The sequence below is a fragment of the Coregonus clupeaformis genome, chromosome 20 (assembly GCF_020615455.1).
Source record: "Coregonus clupeaformis isolate EN_2021a chromosome 20, ASM2061545v1, whole genome shotgun sequence".
In the NCBI taxonomy this organism is placed as follows: Eukaryota; Metazoa; Chordata; class Actinopteri; order Salmoniformes; family Salmonidae; genus Coregonus; species Coregonus clupeaformis.
In genome coordinates, this window is record NC_059211.1 from 26373573 (window position 1) to 26396754 (window position 23182).

Below are 23182 nucleotides of genomic sequence, written 5' to 3' on the forward strand. Positions count from 1 at the left end.
GCTGAAACACCTGCATTTTGGAGCAGAAGTTGTCAGCCAGATCTGAACACACCTGTCTTTTCAATGTGATCTTCATATTCTGATAGCAGAAGTCACATGTACGTGTCAAGTGTAGACACGACCTGAATCATGTAGACTAGCCTACTCACACTGTATCTGCAAGCTGTTGTCTAGAGCGCATGTGCCAAGACCAGAGTAGGAACATTTTCTATTTAACACAACAGTTTTTGTGATAAAGCTTTCGGTAGAGTTGATAATGCAATGGAAACACATTAAACTTTAGATTTTTCAGTGCATGAAAACATAAGTGAAAAAGTACATTTTGTGTGCACTATGTCATCACCCTCTGACTTTTATCCACAACAAGACCATTTGGTGGAAACACCACTGGTGGAAAAATGTGCATACTTTCTGTATGCTGATTTTAGAGTATTCACATGAAAACTTGGCGCCAATTGGATGGAAACCTAGCTAATCACACATTATATACCAATAAGCATATATTGTAGGACTATTTTCATCAGGTATAGACAAATTGAGCAAACAACACAGTGTCTGGTTGTTGACAATGTTGGGCTGCAGTCCCCTTGTTGTGAGTCATGTCTTCAATACTGTTTTATGAGTCACCTATTCATTACTGTGTTACTGTAAATGTGTTAGTCCACAATTGGCCCAATAAACGGTGTTTCTTCCAGTTGATTTGCCACTGACTGACTCTCCATAGGGATGGTGTGTAACTTCTTGTCTTGCCCTTCTGCTCCAATTCATGTCATGTCAAGCCCCAAACTGATCCCTACTGTACATCAGAGTCTAGGGAAACATCAACCCACATGGTTTGATAGATATGGACATTTTGAGAAATTATACAATCTGCACAAAGAGTCTAATTCATTCTAAATATAAAAGTTGAAGTGTTTAAGTAAACTGTTGGTAGATTTATCTTGATTCAAAAAATTCAAAACATAAACTGTCAATATATTTCGTCATGTTGTTGTAAAATATGCTTGAGATATGTTTGATATGAATTGATCACAAGTTGTCTAATAGATTATCATTGTAGGCTAGTGCCACACACAGCTCAACAAAAACTTAAATCCTAGTATTCTGGCTATTACTAAGATAGTATAGATGGATAGGAAAAGACTCCATAATCTCCAGGAAACACACAGATCGAGAACATATTCTACCCTAATACTGTACTTTGAAGATGCTAGGTCAGTTCGCCAGCTGTATCGACTGAAATGGTTTACATGTGTTCAGTTTCACTACATTACCGCAGGCTCAATCCCGCCCATAAACGTCACTAATTCAAATTGCTACTGAGGCAAGGGATTCTCGAGCTGATCAGCGGAGCCAAGGCAGAGCGAGCGAGCGAGCATTGCATAGCGAGGGGAAGAGGTGGTTTGCTTCGTTCAGTATTTTTGCATGAACAAAACTACGAATCACCTCTTCTTGTAAAGATGTGGACAGAAGTCGGGAAGCTAATGCTCTTACATTTGTTACTAATGGAGCTCCACTCCACCCAAGGTAAGAATACATTTTTCTCAATCTCATTGATTATGGGAGAGGGATATATTTTTCATTGTAACGAATGAGGAAGCGACGTTACAGACATAACTGAAGAAGCCAGTGTATCGTAGAGGTAGAATAGCCTAGGCTAGATGCACTCACTATTACCAATAGTAACCACAACAGGGAATTCAAGTTTACCTGCACTAAATGACAATAGGCGGGAGGTGAGTGACATAGGGAAGGGAAGGTAACCTCGCTCGATCACAACGTGTAGCCTAGCTTTGGGGCACATGTAGCTAAGGGCTACGTGGAATGGAAGGGGTTGCAGTGTTGTTCCATCATTTCCTAATTGATCCAATACACTGGCATGCACACTGTAAAATTGTCATTCAATCAGCATGATAATTTGAGTCGGTTTAGAAGGCTGTTGTAGCCTACTTTACATTTCTATCTGTGTTGAACGGCAGTTGTCAACATTCACAAAAATAGGTTAGGCTACAATAAAATAAAGAAACACATTTGGGCTGGAAGTCTAACAGTTCTAGTTTTGCATTCCAATTTGAAATGATTAGATTTAAATAATTCCCATAGGCTTTAAGTGCAAATTAAATTACACTTGCTTTCCTTTTCTGTTCTCAATTGATGGTGTGCCAATTATAGAGAGTACTCTCGGTATATCAACGCTGTTTACCCCCAAACAGTGTTGTAGCCTAATAACAATGTACTGTATCGGCATCAATTAATCATCACTTAGTATCCAACATTTAACCCTCGTTGCAACATTGTATCAACGGAACTCTCTAAACCCTTATTGTAACAGAGGATCAAGGGAACATCTATATCAAAGACTGAACACGATTTACTGTTCTATTTACGTCTTTATCTTCTTCTACAGGGACTCATACCGATACGGATTGTGAAACGGGTCAGTTTCAATGCAAGAACGGAAGGTGTGTACCTACTCTCTGGAGATGTGACGATGACGACGACTGCTCTGATAACAGCGATGAAGAAAACTGTCGTAAGTACCACAACCTGTCCAACTAATACTACCACAACCTGTCCAACTAATACTACCACAACCTGTCCAACTAATACTACCACAACCTGTCCAACTAATACTACCACAACCTGTCCAACTAATACTACCACAACCTGTCCAACGAATACTACTGTGCTGTACATATGATCCCCATTGCATTGCAGAGGCGCCACAGCGCTTCAATAAGCATTGTAAATATGGTCACCGGAGCAGGTGTTGGGAGTTTTTACAATGTAATGTGGATATGGTGTTCACATTGCCACTGATGAGTGGATGGGAATGTGGCTGTTTTCATAGACATATTGTATTAAAGCTGCAATATCTAACTTTTTGGGGAACCCGACCAAATGCACATAGAAATGCGCATTATAGATCTGTCATCCTCATCGAAAGCAAGTCTAAGAAGCTGTAGATCTGTTTTCTATGTGTGCCATTTCTATGCTTCCTGTTCTTCAGTTTCGTTTTTTTGTACACATTTTCCATTTTAGTCATTTAGCAGACGCTCTTATCTAGAGCGACTTACAGTTAGTGCATACATTAATTTTTTCATACTGGTCCCCCGTGGGAAACGAACCCACAACCATGGCGTTGCAAACGCCATGCTCTACCAGCTGAGCTACACAGGACTGTAGACTAGATTCAAACTGAAAATTCAATATTTTTGGTTATGGAATATATATCTCACAGTGGTTTAAATGGTACAATGATTCTCTACACAATGACTGCTTGTTTTGTCACATAAACTGAAATTAGGCAAACTATTTGAATTTTAGCAACCAGGAAATGGTGGAGCGATTTCTGCATATTGCACCTTTAACCCATCTATTGAAAAATAATGGTCTGAAACAGAAAATTATTTATATCTGGAAAGACAACTTAATTGGTACTTCAATTGATTTTGTCATTTTATAATGAACAAAATCTGAAGTCAGCCAGCAAGAAGCCATTAAGCACATTTTTCCCGAGGGCCACATTCGGTCTTCAACGAGGTCCAGAGGGCCGCATTCGGTCTTCAACGAGGTCCAGAGGGCCGCATTCGGTCTTCAACGAGGTCCAGAGGGCCGCATTCGGTCTTCAACGAGGTCCAGAGGGCCGCATTCGGTCTTCAACGAGGTCCAGAGGGCCGCACTGAAAATGTTTATCTTTCCTCGCCATCAAAATATACATTTACGTCATTTAGCAGACGCTCTTATCCAGAGTGAGTGCATACTTTTTTTTTCTTCATACTGGCCCCCCGTGGGAATCGAACCCACAACCCTGGCGTTGCAAGCGCCATGCTCTACCAACTGAGCTACACAGGGCACATTGTTTTTGGAATTTTCGATGCTCCCTGACTGTCTAGCTTTCATTTCGGTGATTTTAGTGAGCTGGACACAGTCAATAAACTGTATGAATGTAGGTCTATTATCATTTCTAGTCAGTTTCGATTAGGTTTTAGTCATTTTAAAGTATATTGTGTGCCCCCCCAAATATAATAATTGTTTAACTCAAACCACCCGCGGGCAGGATTGGTCACGCAGCTAATTGGTTGAACGGTTATATTATAATGGTCAATTGATTAACGTCTCCCCATGTCATAGCCTATAGCAGCACTGCAATGCGCTCTCCTAATATTTGTGGACCTCTGCACAGCATGACATTTACAAGCTTGTCTAACATTGATTGGCTACAGATGAGGATTATTGGCTATTTAGTGGAGATACTTAATGGGAAACAATTTTTAATGTTCTCGTGTCACAACACTGTAACAGATCTATAAACATAGCCTTTGTCCTGATTTGAAGTGAGTTGATCTTGTTATTTGAAGGCAGTTCCCACGATTACATATACTGGGTTGTTCCCTCTAGCCCAGGGGAGAACGACTGCCCCCGCTCATTGATGCACAGAAGTTGAAGGCCGACTGGGGTACTGCATTGTTAGCAGAAAACAAGATCCTGAGTGGCGCAGCGGTCAAAAGCACTGCATCGCAGTGCTGAGGCGCCTCTACAGCCTGGGGTTCAATCCGGCCGCACAATTGGCCCATCGCCGTCCGGGGTAGGGGATGGTTTGGCCAGGGGGGCTTTCATTGCCGCGTTGCGCTCTAGCGACTCCTTGTGGCAGGGCCGGGCGCCTGCAAGCTGACTTCGGTCGTCATTTGAACGGTGTTTCCTCCGACACATTGATGTGTCTGACTTCCTGGTGTGTTTGGACCATGATAGTTTGTTGGTGATGTGGACACCAAGGAACTTGAAGCTCTCAACCTGTTCCACTACAGTCCCGTCGATTCGAATGGGGGCGTGCTCTTTCCTCTTTTTTTTTTTCTTACTGTAGTCCACAATCATCTCCTTTGTCTTGATCACGTTGAGGGAGAGGTTGTTAACCTGGCACCACACGGCCAGGTCTCTGACCTCCTCCCTATAGGCTGTCTCATCGTTGTCGGTGATCAGGCAACCACTGTTGTGTCGTCGGCAAACTTAATGATGGTGTTGGAGTCGTGCCTGGCCATGCAGTCATGGGTGAACAGGGGGTACAGGAGGGGACTGAGCACGCACCCCTGAGGGGCCCCTGTGTTGAGGCGTGGCAGACGTGTTGTTACCTACCCTTACCACCTGGGGGCGGCCCGTCAGGAAGTCCAGGATCCAGTTGCAGAGGGAGATGTTTAGTCCCAGGATCCTTAGCTTAGTGATGAGCTTTGAGGGCACTATGGTGTTGAACGCTGAGCTGTAGTCAATGAATAGCATTCTCACGTAGGTGTTCCTCTTGTCCAGGTGGGAAAGGGCAGTGTGGAGTGCAATAGCGATTGCATCATCTGTGGATCTGTTGGGGCGGTATGCAAATTGGAGTGGGTCTAGGGTTTCTGGGATAATGGTGTTGATGTGAGCCATGACCAGCCTTTCAAAGCACTTCATGGCTACAGACGTGAGTGCTACGGGTCGAAAGTCATTTAGGCAGGTTATCTTAGTGTCCTTGGGCACAGGGACTATGGTGGTCTGCTTGAAACATGTTGGTATTACAGACTCACTCTGGGACATGTTGAAAATGTCAGTGTACACGCTGCTCGGAGTACACGTCCTGGTAATCCGTTTGGCTCTGCGGCCTTGTGAATGTTGACCTGCTTAAAAGTCTTACTCACATCGGCTACGGAGAGTGTGATCACATAGTCATCCGGAACAGCTGATGCGCTCATGCATGCTTCAGTGTTGCTTGCCTCGAAGCGAGCATATAAGTGATTTAGCTCGTCTGGTAGGCTTGTGTCACTGGGCAGTTCGTGACTGTGCTTCCCTTTGTAGTCTGTAATAGTTTTCAAGCCCTGCCACATCCGATGAGCGTCAGAGCCGGTGTAGTACGATTCAATCTTAGTCCTGTATTGACTCTTTGCCTGTTTGGTGGTTCGTCGGAGGGCATAGCGGGATTTCTTATAAGCTTCCGGGTTAGAGTCCCGCTCCTTGAAAGCGGCAGCTCTACCCTTTAGCTCAGTGCGGATGTTGCCTGTAATCCATGGCTTCTGGTTGGGGTACGTACGGTCACTGTGGGGACGACGTCATCGATGCACTTATTGATGAAGCCAGTGACTGATGTGGTGTACTCCTCAATGCTATCTGAAGAATCCCTGAATATATTCCAGTCTGTGCTAGCAAAACAGTCCTGTAGCTTAGCATCTGCGTTATCTGACCACTTTTTTATTGACCGAGTCACTGGTGCTTCCTGCTTTAGTTTTTGCTTATAAGCAGGAATCAGGAAGATAGAGTTATGGTCAGATTTGCCAAATGGAGGGCGAGGGAGAGCTTTGTATACGTCTTTGTGTGTGGAGTAAAGGTGGTCTAGAGTTTTTTTTCCTCTGGTTGCACATTTAACATGCTGGTAGAAATTATATAGAACGGATTTAAGTTTCCCTGCATTAAAGTCCCCGGCCACTAGGAGCGCTGCCTCTGGATGAGCGTTTTCCTGTTTACTTATGGCCTTATACAGCTCATTGAGTGCAATCTTAGTGCCAGCATCGGTTTGTGGTGGTAGATAGACAGCTACGAAAAATATAGATGAAAACTCTCTTGGTAAATAGTGTGGTCTACAGCTTATCATGAGATACAGTGAGGGAAAAAATTATTTGATCCCCTGCTGATTTTGTACGTTTGCCCACTGACAAAGAAATTATCAGTCTATAATTTTAATGGGAGGTTTATTTGAACAGTGAGAGACAGAATAACAACAACAAAATCCAGAAAAACGCATGTCAAAAATGTTATAAATTGATTTGCATTTTAATGAGGGAAATAAGTATTTGATCCCCTCTCAATCAGAAAGATTTCTGGCTCCCAGGTGTCTTTTATACAGGTAACGAGCTGAGATTAGGAGCACACTCTTAAAGGGAGTGCTCCTAATCTCAGTTTGTTACCTGTATAAAAGACACCTGTCCACAGAAGCAATCAATCAATCAGATTCCAAACTCTCCACCATGACCAAAGAGCTCTCCAAGGATGTCAGGGACAAGATTGTAGACCTACACAAGGCTGGAATGGGCTACAAGACCATCGCCAAGCAGCTTGGTGAGAAGGTGACAACAGTTGGTGCGATTATTCGCAAATGGAAGAAACACAAAATAACTGTCAATCTCCCTCGGCCTGGGGCTCCATGCAAGATCTCACCTCGTGGAGTTGCAATGATCATGAGAACGGTGAGGAATCAGCCCAGAACTACACGGGAGGATCTTGTCAATGATCTCAAGGCAGCTGGGACCATAGTCACCAATAAAACAATTGGTAACACACTACGCCGTGAAGGACTGAAATCCTGCAGGGCCCGCAAGGTCCCCCTGCTCAAGTAAGCACATATACAGGCCTGTCTGAAGTTTGCCAATGAACATCTGAATGATTCAGAGGAGAACTGGGTGAAAGTGTTGTGGCCAGAGGAGACCAAAATCGAGCTCTTTGGCATCAACTCAATTCGCCGTGTTTGGAGGAGGAGGAATGCAGCCTATGACCCCAAGAACACCATCCCCACCGTCAAACATGGAGGTGGAAACATTATGCTTTGGGGGTGTTTTTCTGCTAAGGGGACAGGACAACTTCACCACATCAAAGGGACGATGGACGGGGCCATGTAACGTCAAATCTTGGGTGAGAACCTCCTTCCCTCAGCCAGGACATTGAAAATGGGTCGTGGATGGGTATTCCAGCTTGACAATGACCCAAAACACACGACCAAGGCAACAAAGGAGTGGCTCAAGAAGAAGCACATTAAGGTCATGGAGATGCCTAGCCAGTCTCCAGACCTTAATCCCATAGAAAATCTGTGGAGGGAGCTGAAGGTTCGAGTTGCCAAACGTCAGCCTCAAAGCCTTAATGACTTGGAGAAGATCTGCAAAGAGGAGTGGGACAAAAAACGCGAAAAAACACACATAATAGTACAATTGGTTAGAGGGCTGCAGCCATCTTCTCTGGCGCCACTTTTGATAAGGCCACGACAATGCCTATTCCCCCTCAGACTGAAAAGATTTGGCCTGGGTCTTCAGATCCTCAAAAGGTTCTACATCTTTACCATCGGGAGCATCCTGACTGGTTACATCACCGCCTGGTATGGCAACTGCTCGGCCTCCGACCGCAAGGGGCTACAGAGGGTAGTGCGTACGGCCCACTACATCACTGGGGCCAAGCTTCCTGCCATCCAGGACCACTATACCAGACGGTGTCAGAGGAAGGCCCTAAAAATTGCCAAAGACCCCAGGCATCCTAGTCATAGACTGTTCTCTCTGCTATCGCACAGCAAGCGGAACCGGAGCGCCAAGTCTAGGTCCAAAAGGCTTCTTAACAACTTCTACCCCCAAGCCTAAAGACTGCTGAACAGCTAATCAAATGGCTACCCGGACTTTTTGCATTGACCCCCCCTTTTATACACTGCTGCTACTCGCTATTTATTAACTATGCATAGTCACTTTACCCCTACCTACCCCTATGTACATATTACCTCAATTACCTGGACTAACCTGTACCCCCGCACATTGACTCGGTACTGGTACCTTCTGTATATAGCCTCGTTATTGTTGTTTTTTATTTTTTTTACTTTAGTTTATTTAGTAAATATGTTTTTAACTGAGTTGCTAATGGCAACCTGCAGTACCTCGCCTTGCCATCAACTTGAGTTACTCAATAAGGGGGGGCAGCACTTAGCTAGCCTGCAACATCACTTCCTGGAGTAGCTCAAACTGCGCATGTTATGTCTCCATGAGACGCCATCTTAACCAACTTAATTTGGCTTCAATGCGCTATTTAGTCTTCACATAGGAATGAATGGTGTCACGTAATTGATGGCTTTGTCCATTCATATAAACAGTCATTGCTCTAGCCACACACAGGTCAATGACAGTGATGCTGTCAATATCAAACATTATCTCTCCTTCTCCAAGTGTAAACCCGCCAGCCAGACTGGGATGAGTCTCTCTCTCTCTCTCTCTCTCTCTCTCTCTCTCTCTCTCTCTCTCTCTCTCTCTGTTTCTGTCTCTGTCTCTGTCTCTGTCTCTGTCTTCTTGTCTCTGTTCTCTCTCTCTCTCTCTCTCTCTCTCTCTCTCTCTCTCTCTCTCTCTCTCTCTCTCTCTCTCTCTCTCTCTTCTCTCTCTCCTCTCTCCCTCTCTCCTCGTCTCTGTCTCTGTCTCGTCGTCTCTGTTCGTTCTGTTCTCTCGTCTCGTCTCTGTCTCTCTCTCTCTCTCTCTCATATATATATACTCATACTCCTTGGAGGCATGTATCCCCTAGCCAAGGAGGCTGTGCCCACTCATCTTAACCCAACAAAGGGCATCAGCTGACAGGTTGGAGATAAATCCAACGGCACGACTGCTTGCCAAAGTCATGCCCACTGGCGGCTCACCAAGCTCTCCAGCAGATGCCAGTGCTGCTTACAGTGGCTCACCAAGCCCCACATCGCCAGCTAAAAACACAACAGAGGAGAGGGGGGACAGGGGAGAGAGGAGGAGATGGGAGAACAGAGGAGAGGACAACAGAACAGAGGAGAGGAGATGGGAGAATCATTGTGGAGAGGACAACAGAACAGAGGAGAGGAGATGGGAGAATCATTGTGGAGAGGACAACAGAACAGAGGAGAGGAGATGGGAGAACAGAGGAGAGGAGATGGGAGAACAGAGGAGAGGAGATGGGAGAGGAGATGGGAGAATCATTGTGGAGAGGACAACAGAACAGAGGAGAGGAGATGGGAGAATCATTGTGGAGAGGACAACAGAACAGAGGAGAGGAGATGGGAGAATCATTGTGGAGAGGACAACAGAACAGAGGAGATGGGAGAACAGAGGAGAGGAGATGGGAGAACAGAGGAGAGGAGAGGACAACAGAACAGAGGAGAGGAGATGGGAGAATCATTGTGGAGAGGACAACAGAACAGAGGAGATGGGAGAATCATTGTGGAGAGGATAACAGAACAGAGGAGAGGAGAACAGAGGAGAGGAGATGGGAGAACAGAGGAGAGGACAACAGAACAGAGGAGAGGAGATGGGAGAATCATTGTGGAGAGGACAACAGAACAGAGGAGAGGAGAACAGAGGAGAGGAGATGGGAGAACAGAGGAGAGGAGATGGGAGAACAGAGGAGAGGAGATGGGAGAACAGAGGAGAGGAGATGGGAGAAGAACAGACTAGCAGAGGGGAAATCAAAATAAAAAATAAGGGCACCTGAACAACAGACTGAAGACTGGAGGAAAGGTACGGGTAGAAGAGAGGGGAGGAAAGGTACGGGTAGAAGAGAGGGGAGGAAAGGTACGGGTAGAAGAGAGGGGAGGAAAGGTACGGGTAGAAGAGAGGGGAGGAAAGAGGGGAGGAAAGAGAGGAGAGGAGAGGAAAGGAAAGATGGGGGTGAGAGAGAGAAGGGCAAAGTAAGTCATATTGGTAAACAAAATAAGATTTGCCAGAAGAGCAGTATGTGTGTAGATCATACCAATGTGTGCTCTACAAGCAGCCAACCCCATCTCCTCTCACACCTCAAGCCTGGTCACAACACTGCCAAGAAGCTAACATAGCCCAGTAACCTGGCTAGCCCAGTCTCCCTCTCTCCTGTGTCACTGCCAATATGACCCGTCTCTGTCTCTCTCTCAGTCTCTGTATCAGTACTGGGCCCCTTTCCCTATCCACAGGGATTGCACATAAGCATCCAACAGCCGTCTGCATTAGAATAAATCCTGCTAGATTGGGTGTATTTTGTGTGTCCCTCCTCCCTCTCCTCCTCCCTCCCCTGCGGCTCTGTGTCTCTCCTCCTCCCCCCAGCGTCGTTCAGACCAGCCTCAGAGGGGATTCTGTATGGAGTTAGATTTGTTTCTTTATTCTTTAAGTGTGTCTATCATGATCCGTGCGTATATTCAACATAATTCACAAATAAAACTATGATCTGTGTATAAATACAAATATTTCGTAAATACAACCATAATCTGTGAATATGTTTCACAAATATTCACCTTAAGTCACATGATCTAAATATATTCCACATAGCTCCCAAATAAAACTACAATTTGAAGAAATGTAGAATGATTTGTGAGCAAATGTTCAGAAATCCCTAACATTTACAACTGTGGAATGTGCATTTGAGCATTCAAAAACTGCTTGTGGATCTGTGTTCTGTGTTTACAGAATTTTGAGTTATTTGGTTGGGTTAAGTTAGTTTCCCTATCACGTATGGATTTTCTTATTACCTTGTTTTGGTTTCAACCCGTCCAGTTGGTGGCGGCAATACACCTTTTTGGGTTGTAGTCCGCCATAAAACCCACAGAAGAAGAAGCCATTTCTTGGAAGAACACTATCTAGCTAGAATAATAGCTAAACAACAACAACTTCATGAAATGTGAGTATAACGTTTATTTATTAAATCAATCACATTTATTTATAAAGCCCTTTTTACATCAGCAAATGTCACAAAGTGCTTATACAGAAACCCATCCTAATACCCCAAACAGCAAGCAATGCAGATGATGTTAAAATGTTCAACAAATGACTTTCATATGAATGTTAAATTAGATCATTGGGGCATGCAACGCAGAGAGTGTGCTTTCGACATCAGCCCACTAGTCAAGCTAACTAGCTAACGTTGGACACAAGATGGAGCCGACAGAGAGGTCTGCCTCGCTTCTAGTTCTTAGCAAACTTTGCAGTATTTTGTTTTTTTACGTATTATTTCTTACATTGTTAGCCCAGAAAATCTCAAGTGTTATTACATACAGCCGGGAATAACTATTGGATATCAGAGCGGCGTCAACTTACCAGCACTACGACCAGGAATACGACTTTCCCGAAGCGGATCCTTTGTCCGCACCACTCAGGGCATTTGAACTGATTCCAGAGGCCAACACAAAACAACGCAGCCGGAGGAGAGGGAGCCGGAGCGGTCTCCTAGTCAGACTTAGGAGGCGCGCACACCACCCATCGCTTCCGAGTATATTACTCGCTAATGTACAGTCCCTAGATAACAAAGTTGACGAGATCAGGGCAAGGGTTGCTTCCAGAGAGACATACTCTGTTTCACGGAAACATGGGTCTCTCGGGATATACTGTCCCTGTCCATATCTGGGTTCTCAGTACATCGCGCCGACAGGAATAAACATCTCTCCGGGAAGAAGAAGGGTGGGGGGGGGGGGGTATGTTTAATGATTAACGACTCATGGTGTAATTGTAACAACATACAGGAACTCAAGTCATTTTGTTCACCTGACCTAGAATTCCTCAAAATCAAATGCCGACCGTATTATGTCCCAAGAGAATTCTCTTTGGTTATTGTTACAGCCGTGTATATCCCCCCTCAAGCCGATACCACGACGGCCCTCAAGGAACTTCACTGGACTTTATGCAAACTGGAAACCATATATCCTGAGGCTGCATTTATTGTAGCTGGGGATTTTAACAAAGCAAATTTGAGAAAAAGGCTACCTAAATTCTATCAGCATATTGACTGTAGCACTCGCACTGGGAAAACGCTGGACCATTGTTATACTAACTTACGCGATGCATACAAGGCCCACCCCCGCCCTCCATTCAGCAAATCTGATGATGATATTTTGCTCCTCCCTTCCTACAGTGCCTTGCAAAACCATTCATCCCTCTTGGCGTTTTTCCTATTTTGTTGCATTACCACCTGTAATTTAAATTGATTTTTATTTGGATTTCATGTAATGGACATACAGTTGAAGTCGGAAGTTTACATACACTTAGGTTGGAGTCATTAAAACTCATTTTTCAACCACTCCACAAATTTCTTGTTAACAAACTATAGTTTTAGCAAGTCGGTTAGGACATCTACTTTGTGCATGACACAAGTAATTTTTCCAACAATTGTTTACAGACAGATTAGTTCACTTATAATTCACTGTATCACAATTCCAGTGGGTCAGAAGTTTACATACACTAAGTTGACTGTGCCTTTAAACAGCTTGGAAAATTCCAGAAAATTATGTCATGGCTTTAGAAGCTTCTGATAGGCTAATTGACATCATTTGAGTCAATTGGAGGTGTACCTGTGGATGTATTTCAAGGCCTACCTTCAAACTCCGTGCCTCTTTGCTTGACATCATGGGAAAATCTAAAGAAATCAGCCAAGACCTCAGAAAACAATTTGTAGACCTCCACAAGTCTGGTTCATCCTTGGGAGCAATTTCCAAATGCCTGAAGGTACCACGTTCATCTGTACAAACAATAGTACGCAAGTATAAACACCATGGGACCACGTAGCCGTCATACCGCTCAGGAAGGAGATGCGTTCTGTCTCCTAGAGATGAATGTACTTTGGTGCGAAATGTACAAATCAATCCCAGAACAACAGCAAAGGACCTTATGAAGATGCTGGAGGAAACAGGTACAAAAGTATCTATATCCACAGTAAAACGAGTCCTATATCGACATAACCTGAAAGGCCACTCAGCAAGGAAGAAGCCACTGCTCCAAAACCACCATAAAAAGGCCAGACTACGGATTGCAACTGCACATGGGGACAAAGATCGTACTTTTTGGAGAAATGTCCTCTGGTCTGATGAAACAAAAATTGAACTGTTTGGCCATAATGACCATTGTTACGTTTGGAGGAAAAAGGGGAACGCTTGCAAGCTGAAGAACACCATCCCAACTGTGAAGCATGGGGGTGGCAGCATCATGCTGTGGGGGTGCTTTGCTGCAGGAGGGACTGGTGCACTTCACAAAATAGATGGCATCATGAGGAAGTAAAATGATGTGGATATATTGAAGCAACATCTCAAGACATCAGTCAGGAATTTAAAGCTTGGTCGCAAATGGGTCTTCCAAATGGACAATGACCCCAAGCATACTTCAAAAGTTGTGGCAAATGGCTTAAGGACAACAAAGTCAAGGTATTGGAGTGGCCATCACAAAGCCCTGACCTCAATCCTATAGAAAATGTGTGGGCAGAACTGAAAAAGCGTGTGCGAGCAAGGAGGCCTACAAACCTGACTCAGTTACACCAGCTCTGTCAGGAGGAATGGGACAAAATTCACCCAACTTATTGTGGGAAGCTTGTGAAAGGCTACCCGAAACATTTGACCCAAGTTAAACAATTTTAAAGGCAATGCTACCAAATACTAATTGAGTGTATGTGAACTTCTGACCCACTGGGAATGTGATGAAATAAATCACTACTATTATTCAGACATTTCACATTCTTAAAATAAAGTGGTGATCCTAACTGACCTAAGACAGGGAATTTTTACTAGGATTAAATGTCAGTCACTTTAACTCTACCCACATGTACATATTACCTCAACTACCTCAACTAGCCGGTGCCCCCGCACATTGACTCTGCACCGGTACCCCCCTGTATATAGCCTCCCAACTTTTTTGTTGTTTTATTTTACTTTTTTATAAAAAAATAAATGCATTGTTGGTTAAGGGCTGTAAGTAAGCATTTCACGGTAATGTCTACACCTGTTGAATTCGGTGCATGTGACAAATACAATTTGATTTGATTTGAATTGTGAAAAACTGAGTTTAAATGTATTTTGCTAAGGTGTATGTAAACTTCCGACTTCAACTGTACACAAAATAGTCAAAATTGGTGAAGTGAAATGAAAAATATAACTTGTTTCAAAGAATTCTAAAAAATAAATAACGGAAAAGTGGTGCGTGCATATGTATTCACCCCCTTTGCTATGAAGCCCCTAAATAAGATCTGGTGCAACCAATTACCTTCAGAAGTCACATAATTAGTTAAATAAAGTCCACCTGTGTGCAATCTAAGTGTCACATGATCTGTCACATGATCTCAGTATATATACACCTGTTCTGAAAGGCCCCAGAGTCTGCAACACCACCAAGCAAGCGGCACCATGAAGACCAAGGAGCTCTCCAAACAGGTCAGGGACAAAGTTGTGGAGAAGTACAGATCAGGGTTGGGTTCTAAAAAAAGATCCTAAACTTTGAACATCCCACGGAGCACCATTAAATCCATTATGAAAAAATTGTAAGAATATGGCACCACAACAAAACTGCCAAGAGAGGGAGACTGTGGTAGACTCCCCAAACAAATGGAAGAACGTACTCTGGTCAGATGAGACTAAAATTGAGCTTTTTGGCCATCAAGGAAAACACTGTCTGGCGCAAACCCAACACCTCTCATCACCCCAAGAACACCATCCCCACAGTGAAGCATGGTGGTGGCAGCATCATGCTGTGGGGATGTTTTTCATCGGCAGGGACTGGGAAACTGGTCAGAATTGAAGGAATGATGGATGGCGCTAAATACAGGGAAATTCTTGAGGGAAACCTGTTTCAGTCTTCCAGAGATTTGAGACTGGGATGGAGGTTCACCTTCCAGCAGGACAATGACCCTAAGCATCCTGCTAAAGCAACACTCAAGTGGTTTAAGGGGAAACATTTAAATGTCTTGGAATGGCCTAGTCAAAGCCTAGAAATCAATCCAATTGAGAATCTGTGGTATGACTTAAAGATTGCTGTAGACCAGCGGAACCCATCCAACTTAAAGGAGCTGGAGCAGTTTTGCCTTGAAGAATGGGAAAAAATACCAGTGGCTAGATGTGCCAAGCTTATAGAGACATACCCCAAAAGACTTGCAGATGTAATTGCTGCAAAAGGTGGCTCTACAAAGTATTGACTCTGGGGGGGTGAATAGTTATGCACGCTCAAGTTTTCAGTTTTTTTGTCTTATTTCTTGTTTGTTTCACAAGAAAATATATTTTTCATCTTCAAAGTGTTGTGTAAATCAAATGACACAAACCCCCCAAAAATCCATTTTAATTCCAGGTTATAAGGCAACAAAATAGGAAAAATGCCAAGGGGGATGAATACTTTCGCAAGCCACTGTAAGGACTATTCAACGCTGGTCTGACCAATCGGAATCCACGCTTCAAGATTGTTTTGATCACGCGGACTGGGATATGTTCCGGGTAACCTCTGAGAATAATATAGACGTATACGCTTATTCGGTGAGTAGGTTTATAAGGAAGTGTATAGGCGATGTTGTACCCACTGTGAATATTAAAACCTTCCCTAACCAGAAACCGTGGATAGATGGCAGCATTCGCGAAAAACTGAAAGCACGAACCACCGCATTTAACCATGGCAAGGTGACGGGGAATATGGCAGAATACAAACAGAGTGGTCGTTCCCTCCGCAAGGCAATCAAACAGGCAAAACGTCAATATCAAGACAGTGTTGTCGCAATTCAACGGCTCACATACGAGACATATGTGGCAGGGTTAACAGACAATCACGGACTACAATAGGAAAACCAGCGGACACCGACGTCTTGCTGCCAGACAAGCTAAACAAGTTCTTTGCCCGCTTTGAGGATAACACAGTACCACCGACGCGACCAGCTACCAAGGACTGTGGGCTCTCCTTCTCCGTGGCCGACGTGAGTAAGACATTTAAACGTGTTAAACCTTGCAAGGCTGCCTGCCCAAACGGCATTCCTAGCCGCATCCTCAGAGCATGCGCAGACCAGCTGGCTGGTGTGTTTACGGACATATTCAGTCTCTCCCTATCCCAGTCTGCTGTCCCCACATGCTTCAAGATGGCCACCATTGTTCCTGTACCCAAGAAAGCAAAGGTAACTTAACTAAATGACTATCGCCCCGTAGCACTCACTTCTGTCATCATGAAGTGTTTTGAGAGACTAGTCAAGGATCATATCACCTCCACCTTACCTGTCACCCTAGACCCACTTCAATTTGCTTACCGCCCCAATAGGTCCACAGACGATGCAATCCCCATCACACTGCACACTGCCCTATCCCATCTGGACAAGAGGAATACCTATGTAAGAATGCTGTTCATTGACTATAGCTCAGCATTCAACACCATAGTACCCTCCAAGCGCATCATTAAGCTTGAGGCCCTGGGTCTCAACCCTGCCCTGTGCAATTGGATCCTGGACTTCCTGACAGGCCGCCCCCAGGTGGTGAAGGTAGGAAACAACATCTCCACTTCGCTGATCCTCAACACTGGGGCCCCATAAGGGTGTGTGCTCAGCCCCCTCCTGTACTCCCTGTTCACCCATGACTGCGTAGCCATGCACGCCTCCAACTCAATCATCAAGTTTGCAGACGACACAACAGTAGGAGGCTTGATTACCAACAATGACGAGACAGCCTACAGGGAGGAGGTGAGGGCTCTGGGAGTGTGGTGTCAGGAAAATAACCTCTCACTCAACGTTAACAAAACAAAGGAGATGATCGTGGACTTCAGGAAACAGCTGAGGGAGCACCCCCCTATCCACATCGACGGGACAGCGGTGGAGAAGGTGGAAAGTTCCTTGGCGTACATATCACTGACAAACTGAAATGGTCCACCCACACAGACAGTGTGGTGAAGAAGGCGCAACAGCGTCTATTCAACCTCAGGAGGCTGAATAAATGTGGACTGTCACCTAAAACCCTCACAAACTTTTACAGATGCACAATTGAGAGCATCCTGTCGGGCTGTATCACCGCCTGGTACGGCAACTGCACCGCCCACAACCACAAGGCTCTCCAGAGGGTGGTGCGGTCTGCACAATGCATCACTGGGGGCAAACTACCTGCCCTCCAGGACACCTACAGCACCCGCTGTCACAGGAAGGCCAAAAAGATAATAATCAAGGACAACTACCACCCGAGCCACTGGCTGTTCACCCCGCTATCATCCAGAAGGCGAGGTCAATACAGGTGCATCAAAGCTGGGACCGAGAGACTGAAAAACAGCTTCTATATCAAGGCCATCAGACTGTTAAATAGCCTTCACTAGCACAGAGAGGCTGCTACCTACATACACACTTGAAAATCACTGGCCACTTCAATAAATGGAACACTAGTCACTTTAATAATGCCACTTTAATCATGTTTACATATCTTGTATTACCCATCTCATATGTACAGTGGGGGAAAAAAGTATTTAGTCAGCCACCAATTGTGCAAGTTCTCCCACTTAAAAAGATGAGAGAGGCCTGTCATTTTCATCATAGGTACACGTCAACTATGACAGACAAAATGAGAAGAAAAAAAATCCAGAAAATCACATTGTAGGATTTTTTATGAATTAATTTGCAAATTATGGTGGAAAATAAGTATTTGGTCAATAACAAAAGTTTCTCAATACTTTGTTATATACCCTTTGTTGGCAATGACACAGGTCAAATGTTTTCTGTAAGTCTTCACAAGGTTTTCACACACTGTTACTGCTATTTTGGCCCATTCCTCCATGCAGATCTCCTCTAGAGCAGTGATGTTTTGGGGCTGTCGCTGGGCAACATGGACTTTCAACTCCCTCCAAAGATTTTCTATAGGGGTTGAGATCTGGAGACTGGCTAGGCCACTCCAGGACCTTGAAATGCTTCTTACGAAGCCACTCCTTCGTTGCCCGGGCGGTGTGTTTGGGATCATTGTCATGCTGAAAGACCCAGCCACGTTTCATCTTCAATGCCCTTGCTGATGGAAGGAGGTTTTCACTCAAAATCTCACGATACATGGCCCCATTCATTCTTTCCTTTACACGGATCAGTCGTCCTGGTCCCTTTGCAGAAAAACAGCCCCAAAGCATGATGTTTCCTCCCCCATGCTTCACAGTAGGTATGGTGTTCTTTGGATGCAACTCAGCATTCTTTGTCCTCCAAACACGACAAGTTGAGTTTTTACCAAAAAGTTATATTTTGGTTTCATCTGACCATATGACATTCTCCCAATCCTCTTCTGGATCATCCAAATGCACTCTAGCAAACTTCAGACGGGCCTGGACATGTACTGGCTTAAGCAGGGGGACACGTCTGGCACTGCAGGATTTGAGTCCCTGGCGGCGTAGTGTGTTACTGATGGTAGGCTTTGTTACTTTGGTCCCAGCTCTCTGCAGGTCATTCACTAGGTCCCCCTGTGTGGTTCTGGGATTTTTGCTCACCGTTCTTGTGATCATCCCCCAGATCGAGGGAGATTATCAGTGGTCTTGTATGTCTTCCATTTCCTAATAATTGCTCCCACAGTTGATTTCTTCAAACCAAGCTGCTTACCTATTGCAGATTCAGTCTTCCCAGCCTGGTGCATGTCTACAATTTTGTTTCTGGTGTCCTTTGACAGCTCTTTGGTCTTGGCCATAGTGAAGTTTGGAGTGTGACTGTTTGAGGTTGTGGACAGGTGTCTTTTATACTGATAACAAGTTCAAACAGGTGCCATTAATACAGGTAACGAGTGGAGGACAGAGGAGCCTCTTAAAGAAGAAGTTACATGTCTGTGAGAGCCAGAAATATTGCTTGTTTGTAGGTGACCAAATACTTATTTTCCACCATAATTTGCAAATAAATTCATTAAAAATCCTACAATGTGATTTTCTGGAATTTGACGTGTACCTATGATGAAAATTACAGGCCTCTCATCTTTTTAAGTGGGAGAACTTGCACAATTGGTGGCTGACTAAATACTTTTTTTCCCCACTGTAATTGGAGTAAACTAGTGAACAACAATGCTTAGGACTCTACTTCCAGCTTATACTTACTATATACATTTTATGGACAGTCAATTTTACAATAATTATATTTTGTTTGTTTTTTCTCCTAAACTTCTTCTACTCTCAACTTCTCCGATCATTTTCATGATGTCCATCCGGTTTGCTTCTATATGCCATATCTTTCTAACTGTGCTCTTTCACAAAAGCTCCCAACCTACAACCTATATACTTATTATGGACACAGTATGCTTACATTATTAGTTATCTTGTTATTAGTTGTTATTAGTCCCATCCTTCAACTCCATCCAACACCACCCATCTATCTCTTAACACCATCCATATAGGATTTCTATTTGCCATATATTTTTCAACTGTACTTTCCACCTTTCTATTCTCATTGTTTCTACAGATTGTAAATTGAAAATAAACATTTTTGCTAAAAGTATTATTATATTATTGATCGATTGACTATGACTTTTCAGATCACCCAGTAATGCTATCTGCAAGGTTAGCTCCAGGTTAATATTGCAATCCTTTAGCCAATCCTGGACCTGTGTCCAAAAACAAGCTACAAATTGTATTATTATTACAAATGGACAGTACCAAAACAAATATAATAAAAATAATAAAATAATATGCCATTTAGCAGACGCTTTTATCCAAAGCGACTTACAGTCATGCGTGCATACATTTTTGTGTATGGGTGGTCCCGGGGATCGAACCCACTACCTTGGCGTTACAAGCGCCGTGCTCTACCAGCTGAGCTACAGAGGACCACATGATCTAATACATGATCTAATACATTTACATTTACGTCATGATTCTGTCTCTTCGCAGCAAAATCTGCAGAGCTGGGAAGATTGTATCCCCCATATAAATAACATTCTATTGGTAGCAAGAATTGTATATAATAATTTAAATTGAAAGATTCTAAGTTTTGAATCCAGGTGTCGTTTTGCGTATCAGTTCATAAACACTATGCCATGGGAGCGGTACGTAAAAAATCTCTTCCCAACCGTGGCAAAGTTGGTTTGACTTTGGATAGCCTAACTCCGGGGCTAGTTAGGGACTGTCAATAAATTAATTTCACAAAGTAAATGAGACAATATTTTTATGTTCTGTAGCTCAGCTGGTAGAGCACGGCGCTTGTAACGCCAAGGTAGTGGGTTTGAACCCCGGAAAAAATGTATGCGCGCATGACTGTAAGTCGCTTTGGATAAAAGCGTCTGCTAAATGGCATATTATTATGTTGCACACCTTTTAGTTTTCTCAATGAATGCTTTCAATATTTGTATATGTATTTCTACAATTTATAGTTAGTTTGAGGTTTTGAAGTCATTGAAATTTGGAGCTATTGGAATTTTAACATTGTCCCATGTACATTGTGCAATTTACCGATGGTCCCTGACTAGCCCCATAGGGATATCCAAAGTGAAAACACATTTACCACAGGCATTACGATCAGGTGGCGTGCTGCTACAATCCGAATTGATGATTACTTTTGTGCTGCCATCTGTGGGCAGGATTGAAATAAAACCAACCTTCATTTACGTTGTGACATACTCAAGTACAAAACTCTGTTTTGGATGAGACTGACTTTATGACCAAAATTATCCTATTAACACATTGTAGTCAATTTTGACAGTAGAATACATTTTTCTAACTCATATCGATGCCACAGGCTGTTTTCTAAATGAAAAGTTGGTTTTTAGGGGCAGTTGCTCTTTACCATTATATTTCTCTCTGCCAAAGTTGGTACTGTTCCAGTTCCACAAGATGGTATCTGACCGGCATAGGCTAATAAGACCTAGTTTGTTTATTAGGCTAACTTGCCACTTTGAGAACATTTTCACTACTCTCTCCCTCCCTCTTACTGAAGTGACCCATGAAAAAAATATTTTTTCGTCCAAGCAGGTAGTACGTACAATATCCCAGTGTGCATCTGGCTCCACCAAACCCACCCCCAGAACCGGCTGCGTTGCAATGTGTGTCCCTCTGTCTCCTTGGTGATCAACCCCAGGTGCCCATATGTGGAGGCCAGTAGGGATTAACACTGTCCCGGAACCACTCTTCACATTTCCTGAACAAATTAAATGACAAGACAAGGGAAATTACTACATTTACATACTACATTACTACCCCCAAATGTCGCACTAATGCAATTCCACAAAATACACAACATGTGCAGAAGCAGATTGTCAAAAATGTAATTGCACATTATCCGAACAGGTTGTCGCGTGGAAGCCTTTAACCTATAGCATATTTACTTCACACAAAGTCACCATAAATTCAAAGAACACGCATAATTGACACTGCCGGACTGCAAACGAGACCCGAATGCAGTTTAGAGTTCTCATCAGAACTAAAAATTAAATCCCGGTCCGACACAAACCCGGTGAGCTGAAGCCTGAGCCCAGGCCTGGTCCAACATCACAGAAATTAAATGAACCCGAAAAAAAGCCAGATTTTGAGAAAACAGTAGGCAATATTGATTTAAACTGGTGTTGAGAACAACACAGCGGAGGCGGGCAGCAGTGGAGTGAGGAGACGAGGAAACAGTCATTGGGCCTAGAAAAAGCACAGCGAGAGGAAAACTCGCCTTAGTTATGATCAACTGAATGATGAACCTGTTGGAATAAAGTAGGTTAATGCAGTTGGCATGTATCACATTCTGGCTTATACTGAAACTGGTCACTTAGATTATAATTGCAGCAACGTTTTGATTGGGACAGCGCCATCGCGCTGCTTTGAGACAAGCGTGGGGGATTCGTCTAGATGAATCAATCAACGTCAGATCTTTTGTTTACACTGAATCTCCATTTGGATATTTGTTAACAATTAGGCTGATCAGAACATTTTGCTAGCGAGGCGGGGGTTCCCCCAACTTTTTTAAAAAACAGTAATGAAAATAATACCGTCTGTATTTCAAAATACCCCGGTATAAATGGTATATCACCCAAGCCTAGTGAGCATGCATGGGTTGAATGGAGTGGCATTGAAGAGGGATATTACTGTAGCACCATCATGATCAATCTACTTTCCTGGTTTGTTAGAATTGCGTCTACCTTTTGATTGTCAGGTGCTGGCCAACCTGTCACTGCTCGTCACAGAAATTAGGTCTGCGTTTCAAAAGCAAACGGCACTCTTCGCCACGTATCCAATCAGAGCTCAGACACTACCTACTGCAGCACACTCATATACACTGAGTGTGCAAAACATTAGGAACTAATATTGAGTTGCACCCCCTTTTCCCCTTAGAACAGCCTCAATTCGTCGGGACATGGACTCTACAAGGTGTGGAAAGTGTTCCACAGGGATGCTGGCTCATGTTGACTTCCCACAGTTGTGTCAAGTTGGCTGGATGTCCTTTGGGTGGTGGACCATTCTTGATAGACATGGGAAACCGTTGAGTGTGAAAAACCCAGCAGCGTTGCATTTCTTGACACACTCAAACCGGTGCGCCTGGCACCTAGTACCATACCCTGTTCAAAGGCACTTATATACACAATCTATGTCTCAATTGTCTCAAGGCTTAAAAATCCTTCTTCAACCTGTCTCCTCCCTTTCATCTACACTGATTGAAGTGGATTTAACAGGTGACATCAATAAGGGATCATAGCTTTCACCTGGATTCACCTGGTCAGTCTATGACATGGAAAGAGCAGGTGTTCCTAATGTTTTGTACACTCACTGTACAAAAACATTAGGCCTAGATACAATTGGAGACAGGGATT

At 43.8% G+C, this 23182-nt stretch overlaps 1 protein-coding gene across 4 annotated transcripts in view; it reads left to right on the forward strand.

Moving 5' to 3' along the window:
- Positions 1-1367: 1367 nt before the first annotated feature.
- The window catches only part of lrp8 (low density lipoprotein receptor-related protein 8, apolipoprotein e receptor), a 271348-nt gene continuing 249533 nt past the window's right edge, over positions 1368-23182 (forward strand). For all 4 annotated transcript variants that reach the window (XM_045205448.1, XM_045205449.1, XM_041840045.2 and 1 more), the window contains exons 1-2: positions 1368-1527; positions 2408-2533. In XM_045205448.1, coding sequence (XP_045061383.1) covers positions 1461-1527; positions 2408-2533 — 193 coding nt within the window. In that variant the 5' untranslated portion in view covers positions 1368-1460. The remainder of the gene's footprint in view (positions 1528-2407; positions 2534-23182) is intronic.